The following is a 10,279-nucleotide window of genomic DNA, read 5'->3' as shown; positions in this document are numbered from 1 at the left end:
GGGTTCACCGGCAGCAGGTACAAGCAGCCCAGCACTGCGGGCCGGTGCGAGCGGCACAGGCAGCGCCGCGGCTTGCGCCGGGGCAGAACGGGCGGGGGCCGTATTCAATCCGGTTTCTAGAGGGACGCAAGACAAACCGGAGCAGCGCACGGCTGTGTCCGTGGCATCCCGAGCCCGACCCGGGTGCCGCGGCATGGCGAAGCCGTGCCCGGTGAACGGCCCGGGGCCGGGGCGACCGCATCCTCCGGCCGGTCACACGCACACGGAGGCGCACGCAGGCACTCACGCGATGTTTCCCCCTCGCATCCACGCAGAGTGGTGCATTTCCTACCGAAACAGCGATTTTCTCTCTACCTTCTCCTGATGTGTCTCACATAAGCAAATCTGCCGTTTCACTGCACACAGGCCGCACTGGATTCTCAGGAGAGAAGTTTGAAGAGCTTCCAGAAAATGGCAGGTAAGAACAAATACTAATAAAAATGCTGTTTGCTTCAGGGCTGAGCACGCTGGCATGTCCTTATCTGCAGCGTTTAGTTGGGATACTGAGGTATTCCTTTTTCAAACGACTGAAATGACTTCAGAGAGTGATGCCTTTGAAAACTCCAGTCTCCCCGAACACCGTGTCTGCGTGCCCTCCACTCCACCGCAATGGAAGCAAACCAGCAGCTTGCAGAATTCACCTTACTGCATCTGCAAGCTGGTGTCATCTCCAGCCACTGAGCTACCTGGTTGCTAAGAGGTAGTGGAAACAGCAAGGGGGTAGCTGCTGTTGATATTAGAGTAAGGTATGGAGCAGGGGTTTAAGTCATTTATACACATTTCAAATATATGATAGCATTTGATCACAAATTTTAGTAGTGTTTTGGCAAAGCTGTTGTTTCCTGGATGCTGTGCACACTGAAGAAATAATCACCCCTTATAACCCTTTAATAACTTGGGTTAAAAATGACATATTTTTTCTTTGAGCATTCACAGCTCAAGTTCTATTATCTCTGACACCTTAAACTTGCCTGTCACCCCCATGGCACTCTGGGCCATACAGCTTCTGCATCCCCTGGAGAAACTGAACTGAAGAGATCCCCGAGTTTCCCTGCTGGCAGTCAGGAGCCAAGAGCTGTGTGTTTTGCAGCAGATCCAGTCATTTTCAATAGTTCCTGGAAGTGCAGCACAAGCTGGGATCCACCTGACTGGGGAGCAGCTCTGTGGAAAGGGACCTGAGGGCCCTGGTGGACAACAAGCTCAATGTATGTGAGTGAACAGTGTGCTGCTGTGGCAAAGAAAGCCAATAGGATGCTGGGTTGCCTCAACAAGGGCATCACCAGCAGAGATAAGGAAGTCATCATCCCGCTCAGTGCTTGTCAGGCCGTCTGGAGTACTGTTTGGCTTCCAACCTGGAATACTGCTTTCAAGTTTTGTTCCTGTTATGCAAAAAAAGATGTGGATGGGATTGAGAAGCCTTCCATGTGAGGAGAGGCTGATAAAAGTGGGTTTGTACAGCCTTGGGAAAAGAAATCTCAGGGGAGACTTTGTCACCATGTTTCAGTAGTTAAAGGGTGGCTACAAAGAAGATGGAAACTCCCTTTTTACAAGGAGTCCCATGGAAAAAAATGAGAGGTAAATGGACACAGGTTGTTCCCAGGGAAATTCCGTTTGGACACAAGAGAAAATTTTTTCACAATAAGGATACTCAGCCATTGGAATAATCTCCCTAGGGAAGTGGCAGATTCCTCAACACTGGACACTTCTAAGATTCAGCTAGACAGGGTGCTGGGACCTCTTGTTGAGACCGTGCTTTTGCCGAGAAAGGTTGAACCAGATGATCCTCAAGGTCCCTTCCAACCTGGTATTCAGTGATTCTATGATTCCCCTCTCTGAAGTGTTTATGTATAAACAACTACTACCCCATAAAAGTATTTCACCTTTCTCCTGTGTTCAGTGATGAATGTTTTTCTTTTGCTAGAGAGTTAGTAAAATTGAATGGCCTACATCCAATTAAAATTTTGACCAAGTAAACTCTGATGCATCTTGGCATATCAGTTTAAGAGGCTCCATCCTAATGTACCCGTCTTGCCCCTCAGCTTACCTTAAATCCACTTTCTCAGCAGTTTGAGGTACGCTAGAGAGCTCACTCACACATCTAAGAAAAGATCACATTGCTTTCTAGTTGCTGTGATGATGCTGAAGTGGGATAACGGCATCTTAAACTTCTACCCTGATGCTGTCACTTGCACAGCACTGAACTGGAAGATGAGAGGATCCCACACTGCAGTAGGAAGATGCTCTGAGCTTGTAAAAATGGTTTCTACAACATTTTCAGGGAATCTAAGCTGGCACTGCTTTGATCCCAGCCCACCCCTCACACTTGCGCTGTAGCTTGTCTGACCCAGCCTAGAGAGCTAAACCAGCGACAGCTTGGTTGTTCAGGGTTTTTTCTGTTGTTGGGCCAGTGTTTCTGGGAGGTAGTGGAATAAGATAAATACCAACGCTGACTAAGTAGGAGGGACTGGGTTCTGCTGATGTAGAACAGTGTGACCTGCTATAGAAACGCACCCACTGTCCACAGAGTTCTATGTAGGAAAGCCCAGTGCAGCACAGAATTGCTGGGTTGGGGGCATTCACTGATTAGTTTCTCATGAGTCACTCATTGCTGCCAAGCAGGAGTCAAATGCTGCCACTTTCACTCTGTTTTCACTAGTTTTATGCTGCTTAGGAAACACAGTACAGAAAAATGAAGGACCAGGCCCTGGCTCCACAAACTGTTTCATAACTGCCTCCTATACTCAACGATAACTTATGGTTTTCTTTCTGCCTCCAGGGAGAAAAGTACTGATAGTCTATGCACATCAAGAACCCAAGTCTTTCAATGGATCTTTGAAGAGGGTAGCTGTGGAAGAACTGAGCAAGCAGGGCTGCAGTGTCACGGTGTCTGATTTATATGCAATGCAGTTTGAACCAAGAGCAACGAGAAATGACATTGTTGGTGAGACTAGCCAAAATACACTTTTTTTAGCAATAATGACAAGACAAACTTTCACCTTGTCTATGCTGCTGAATTAGCAGTCCGGAACCATGCTGTTAGGTATACTCCCCAAAATAGTTGCTATTATTTTCTAGAAATATCCCTCAACTATCTAGACCCAGCTTTTAATTTTCTATTAGCATTGACTAAGAAACATCAGTGCAAGAACCCAACACGTATCATCTTCATTAAAATAAACCCAATCAGTAGAAATGGCCTCTCAATCAGAAAACTTAAATATCTGTATAGTACAAATTTGTGGAAGTGTTTTGCCTTCAGACTAAAGTGAATGAGGAAAAATACTATTTTTATGCTATTTGCAATGAGCTGCAGAGACATTCTAAGAATGACCTTCTCTTAACAAATAATGTTACAAATATTTCCTGCAAATTAGCTCAGGCTTGCACTTTTGAGTTGTCTTGGCACCTCTGGACTTCCTTGGTTGTACATGATTACTAGAAATCACTAGATGATGCAGTTAGGATTTGAGAAAGACAGTTATGCTCTTGTTAGACTTATGTGGTATTTTCACTGTGCTCTTACTAGCACTTAGTATTTTCCCAGGTTAGGAAAGCCATTAAGCCATGACATAATCTGCAACAGCTAAAGTTTTCTTTAAAACAAGAATCAAAAAGAAATGGCCCAGGTTCAGTGCAAGCACTGGCAAAAGCAAGAAGAAAATTATTAACGACCAGACGTAAGCATTTCTAAAATTCCACTCCTGAATATAAACCTTGTCTCACAGTGACATTTCAGAGAAGGAAATATGCATTAATATGTGTCCACAATCTAATGCTGAAGTCCATTTCTCATGGGTGAGAAATGCCATCAGATACCATTATATGACTTGTTAGAGTATAGCTGATGATGCTACTCTGCTAGTTCATGAGGCCTTTCTTTGCTAGAGGTTAATGATGTACTAGTTGATTTCCAGAATAGATGTGCATAACTGATTCATACATATCTGACTGAGCGGAGTGTAGTGGAGTCAGCAGAGCTGGCCATTACTGGTTCCACAGCCCTGGCTGAGTTTCCCAGCAACAGAGGCTGAAAAGCAGCTACATAGTGCTTGTGACTGAATGGTAGTTTCAGTAATCTCTAATGCAGGGGCAGAGCAATTAGCAAAACTCTCTTAAATCATCCACATGCATCACCAGAATCTTGAGCCAAGCTTAGGTCCTCTTATTGCACTTCATATGTTGCTACAGAAAGGCGGAAGTTTTAGTACCCTCAGATACTGCATTCCACTTTAGTTTAAAACCAAATCACCATCAGCTGTGCTGATGCTGAATATCCACCCCCCAAAAAAAAAAAAAACCAAAAAAACACACACACACAAAAAAAAACCCAAAAAAAAAAGAAAACCTGGAGATTGCAATGTATATTTAATTCTTATCTGGCTGTGATGCTAGAAACAGGGCCAGGAATGACTCATCACTTCTACCCACAGGCTGTTTGCACAACTCAGAAGAGTTCAATTATGGCATGGAAACACTGAAGGCTTACAAGAGAGGAGGTTTGTCCAGCGATGTCATTGAAGAGCAAAAGAAGGTGCAGGAAGCAGACTTACTGATTTTTCAGGTCATTATTTTAAATTGTATTAGAAGACTTCAGCTGTAATGTACAGGGTTGAACAAAAGAAAAGCAATAGTAAGTGAAAAAATTATAGGTTTTTTTAGGGACACTGAATCTAGCCAGAGTAAAAAGAAGTAATAACTCTACCATCAATACAAAACAGTCTGTATCCAGCATAGCAATTTTAAGGTGTCAGGTTTTTCTGATAGTTTGTAGATTTTGGAAAATATATATAAAAAAAAAAACCCCGATCATGTGTAAGTATTATTCATGCTAGCACAGTATGAATTTTTCACACAAAGAATGGCTCCACACTGACATTTTTGAGCAGTAGGAAGGCACCTGAAATTAGAACCTTAAAATACACGAGTAAAATTCCCAGCAGTGCTTCATTTAAAAATTATTACTTAAAGGTTGTCTGATTGCAAAGGGTTTGTGAAGACTGGTCCTCACACTACCTGCCCTCCAAAACTGTTGCATAGAGCAGCTCAGACCAGAAACTACTGAGTGTAAAATCACAGAATCACAGACTGGTTTGGGTTGGAAGGGACCCTAAAGCTCATTCTAGTTCCAAGCCCCCTGCCACAGGCAGGGACACCTTTCAGTAGACCAGGTTGTTCAAAGCCTCACCCAACCCAGACTTTCAGGGATGGGGCAGTCAGCTTCTCTGGGCAACCTGTTCCTGTGCCTCATCATCCTCACAAGAATAATTTTTTCCTAATGTCTAATAATACTATAATTCTCAATATGAGAATAATCATACCATATTATCAGGCAGTCTGATACTATCCCATTGTCCTGGAGCTCACACAAAGCAAACACAGATCTACACTCAAAAATCTGTGTAAGGGTTTAAGGCAGCCACACCAAGTTACAGGTTTGGAATATGGTAACAGACACCAGACCAGAAGTTTTAAGAATAAACGCTTTATCTCTAAGAATGGCACAGTAACAAATACAGATCAGTAGTACAATTATTCGGGTCATTACAACAGCAAATGCAGTAATTCGGTAGCACAATTATCCAGGCTGAAACAACAGCAAATTTGTAACTCAACAACACTGTTCCTTTTGCATTTCAGCAATAGGAGACACAATTCCGTGCAGTCTTAAGTTTAAATTAAATGGCACCTTCCTGCTTCATCATGTTCCAACTTTAATTTGTATATAAGTCCTCAACATCTACCATGGTGCTAGCGTGCTATAGATGCTCAGGTAGGTACCTGAGACTACTACAGAGAGAAAGCACTTCAGTTATTTTTGCCAAGCATAGTTACTGCCTCTGTTCATTGACAGCTGCAAGAAGGCATGTATGAGACCTGAACAGATTAAGAGAATAGGATTCGGCCTATAGACCAGGCCTAAGGATGGCTCAGACTCTGTGCTAACAAGGTAATTACTTTTTGCATAGTTTCCCTTGTACTGGTTCAGCATGCCAGCAATCATGAAGGGCTGGATGGACAGAGTCTTGGTCCAAGGATTTGCTCACGAATTTCCGAACTGTTACGATTCCGGTTTGCTCAAGGTACGTTTTTGAGATTATTTTACTGAGATCAAGGTTTGCACAATCATCTTGGGAGCACTGGTCTTACTTTTCCGTTATGTTTGTAGAAAGCTCTCACTTTCTGTTGTCCTGAAATAATGCTTTGGTTGAGTAACTGTCTAGCTTGTTAAAACTGTCTGAAAGGGAGTACGTTATGGAGAATGCAGTGGTCCCTAAAGATTTAATTGATCTAGAGATTTTTGGTTGGCCTACAAAATAGTTTTTATAATTTCGTAGGTTTATCAGAGTGCACTGGGATGGCCTACAGCTTGCAGGCAGTTTAAATTGATCCATTTCCTAAAACTATATTCTGTCATTCTTCCCACCACTGTAAGAATGAACCAGTCTGTAATAAGTGACATATTAGAATAGGTAACAAGATCCTGTTCTTGGATTAGATGTCAAAGGTTGAAATAAAACTATAAAACTTAATCAGAAACCTGAAATACCCAGTGCATAAGCCTCCATTCCAGCTATCTTCTTTTAACCTTTTCTTCTCTGTGGCTCATAAATTAGGCAAAATCAGTATCTGTGGATGACAATTCATACATTTTTTAACTCCCCGTGACACTGCGAATATTCCTGGAAAATTTTGTCCCACTGTCTAGTGGATCTTCTTTGGTAACAACTGCAGCGTCCAGAAACAACCAATATTAATTTCACATTTATGTTCGCTGCATATTAATCCCTATAATTTCTGATCATCTTAAAAATTCCAAACATTTCAGGTTGTTTAAATTTCAGAAATGGCTGCCTCACAGAGATGATAGCTGCAAGCTGGGTGCAGGCTCAAGGCAGTTCAGATACTGCACTGGAAAAGTGTTATTTCAATTAAAGAAGCTAAAATTGAGAGGAAAGAAACCAAGCATAAGCCCATGGCTTAATACCATCATTACAGAAGCAGAAGAAACACAGGGGTTTAGAACACCTGAGGAATAATTTATTCTCCAGTTATTCCTTGGCAAGTGACAAGCAAGCCCAAGGTTTGAAGGAGGGCTGTAGCATTCAATTTCTGCATTCAGGAAGGACAGGAATAAAGAAATTCTTGGTAATAGTGTGCTTTCCAGCCAGTTTTCCAAATATTGCATAGGGGAGAATAAGGATTAGCCCTGCTTCATATACAGGTGTCAGATATTAATTGCTTTTTTCTTTAACCTGTCTCTGCCCAAAGCCCTGACACTCAGTCCACTGTATAATTGTAGGCGGTCGCAGCCCAGAAAGCCAACCGTATCCTGGGCTGCATCAAAGGGAGCGTGATCAGCAGGTCAAAGGAGGTGATCCTGCCCCTCTACTTTGCTCTTGTGAGACCTCACTTGCAGTATTGTGTGCAGTTCTGGTGTCCTCAACATAAAAAGGACATGGAACTGTTGGAACAAGTCCAGAGGAGGGCCACGAGGATGATCAGGGGACTGGAGCACCTCCCGTATGGAGACAGGCTGAGAAAGTTGGGTCTGTTCAGCCTGGAGAAGAGAAGGCTGAGTGGAGACCTCATAGCAGCCTTCCAGTATCTGAAGGGGGCCTACAAGGATGCTGGGGAGGGACTATTCATCAGGGACTGTAGTGATAGGACAAGGCGTAACGGGTTCAAACTTAAACAGGGGAAGTTTAGATTGGATATAAGGAAGAAATTCTTTACTGTGAGGGTGGTGAGGCACTGGAATGGGTTGCCCAGGGAAGTTATGAATGCTCCATCCCTGGCAATGTTCAATGCTGGGTTGGACAAAGCCTTGGGTGACATGGTTCAGTGTGAGGTGTCCCTGCCCATGGCAGGGGGGTTGGAACTAGATGATCTTAAGGTCCTTTCTAACCCTAACTGTTCTATGATTCTATGATTCTAATCTTTGCCTCAGAGCTGCCACTACACATAAGGTTTGGGAAAGAAAAGACACCACCTCCTCTAGAAATATGCTGCCTAGGTTCTCCTGAATATCTCTTGAACTATTCAGCCTAACTCAAGCTCTACTTTCTTAACTCTAGAACAAATTAGCCCTGTTTTCTTTCACCACTGGAGGAAGCAAAGAGATGTATGCAAAAGGAAGTATCAATGGCGATATTCGCTATCTCCTGTGGCCCATGCAGGTAGAATATATGAATATTTGGTTGTTCTTTGCCTTAATTTTTATTATTACAATCATTTTAATGTTGTATTATTGTTTATTTTGTGTGAAATGTAATATAATAAGAAATAATTAGATTGTCAGTTCCAAGCATCTGCAGGTTCTAAATCAGGCCCTGAAGTCCTGAGATTACTTTAAAAGTCTGCAGTTTTAGGGTTGTTTTGTTCCCCTTCCTCCAGACTGGAATCTGTAAAAAGCCTGTACTGCTCGCCATGAAAGTTTCTCTGGTGTTACAGGATTTCCTTTCACCCTAGAGCGCAGGATTTATTCTCAACATAGCTTCCTGATTCAAGTAGGATACAGAGCAGCAGGGGAGTCACACATTTTCCTGGCATTACTAATCAGCATACAAAAGTCAGCATACCTGTTCGTGTTGCTACTTTCACCAGAAGTAGCAAGCATGCTTTGAGAAATTTAGGTGGTAAAGCATATTGTGCTAGCTACTTCTTGATACAGTACCACAGATGTGGTTGAATTCTTTGGTGTCCTACCCATTGTCATTTCTAGCTGCTTGCCCTTTTGAGGCTATCTAGCTGCAGAGCTTGCAAGCCAATATGACAACTTGAAACATAACTGTAAATTCAGAAATACACAGAGGGAAAACGGCAAGGCCAGCTGATCTGAAAGGCACTAACCTTCATTAAGTATCATTTGGCTAAGCCAGAGGCAAAACGTTAAAAAACAATGCTTAGAAATAGACGAGAGATACACTGCAGTTCAGGAACAATCTGTGGGGATTCAAGCAGTACAATGAACTTTAGGCTGTGTCTGATCCTTGCAAATTTAACAGCATATAGCAGCTGAAGAGAAAAGTTCTGTGGGTTTAATAGCGCTTAAAAACAAGTTCTACAGAGCAGAATAAATGAAGTTGATCTTATTTTTCAGTGTATTGTATGTCATTCTGCTTAATGCCTAGCTTTCAGTAATGACTGCTGGGATAGGTAATAAAATCCTGCAGTTTATTTCCCTTCTCCTGATAAATACACAGGTTTAGAAAATGTGCCTTATATTGGGTCAGAGAAGTAGTTTCCGTTTTGAATCTTCCACATGCTTGAATTACAAGTGAAAGACTATTTACTGAGTTACTTATATAATACTTAGTTATTAAAGAACTGAGGCATTTCCTTCTTTGCTTTGAGTCTAGCATGGAATTATGCACTTCTGTGGTGTCAAAGTCCTTGCACCTCACATCTGCTTCGCTCCGGAGTATGCCTCTGAAGAGAAAAGGAAGGACATGCTGGCTGCCTGGGCCCAGCGTCTGAGGACTCTTTGGAAGGAAGAGCCCATAATCTGCTCTCCCGATTGGTATTTCAAGTAATGTTCTGGTCCAAGACTGCAGAGACATTTTCTTATCTCTATTCTTTTTTGTACTTTATATCAATATCTGAATGCTAATCTCCTAATTCAAATGTATTTTAAGTATCTTGAGTACTACAACTGACAGCTTAACTGACAATATAGCATTCATTTTCACTGATTCCTGAGGGATTCTCTTCAATGAAGAGAAACTCTTCGAATAAGTGAAAAATGAAGTGAAAAACTCTGTGAGGAATTATCCTTGCTCATATAGAGTGACATCCTGCCTACAAGTGGTTGATAACACAAGTGGTATTTAATTGCAGATTGTACTGTTGCTTCTGGCAAAACAATACATTACGGTTTTAAATAAACTGGTTTTGTACCAGCTGCCACTTTTTCTTATTTGCCAGGGAATATGCTGCCCATACTCAACCTTGTTATGGTGAATCCTATTTTTTAAAGGAGGGCTCTACACCTGCGCCTTTGAGTTATGAAGTGAGATCATGAGTAATGCACGTACATTATAATAATGCACGTACGTACAACAAGGACATACAGTTGCACAGTGACATAGCTGGTAAAGCCTTGTGGACAGCCTTAGGCTTTTCCATGTATTTACAAAGCAATATTAAAGCTATAACAGATACAGAAAAGAAGGAAAACGAATACAAATCTCATATAGCAGTATGTGCACGTGTTGCCTTCCGGTATAGAACGTAGCTCCCA

The 10,279-nt window shown here is 42.2% G+C and overlaps 1 protein-coding gene across 1 annotated transcript; it reads left to right on the top strand.

Moving 5' to 3' along the window:
- Nucleotides 1-2,836: 2,836 nt before the first annotated feature.
- Nucleotides 2,837-9,572, top strand: NQO2 (N-ribosyldihydronicotinamide:quinone dehydrogenase 2; the record flags this gene model as incomplete). The annotated part of the gene is given in 6 exon segments (XM_080610479.1): nt 2,837-2,855; nt 2,858-2,980; nt 4,470-4,600; nt 6,006-6,119; nt 8,115-8,216; nt 9,399-9,572. Coding segments are annotated over 6 exon segments (663 nt in total).
- Between the last annotated feature and the right edge of the window lie 707 nt (nt 9,573-10,279).

Source organism: Psittacula echo, assembly GCF_963264785.1.
Source record: "Psittacula echo genome assembly, chromosome: 2".
Classification (NCBI taxonomy): Eukaryota; Metazoa; Chordata; class Aves; order Psittaciformes; family Psittacidae; genus Psittacula; species Psittacula echo.
Note: the sequence above shows the minus strand (reverse complement) of the source record. Positions and strands in the feature narration are given on the sequence as shown.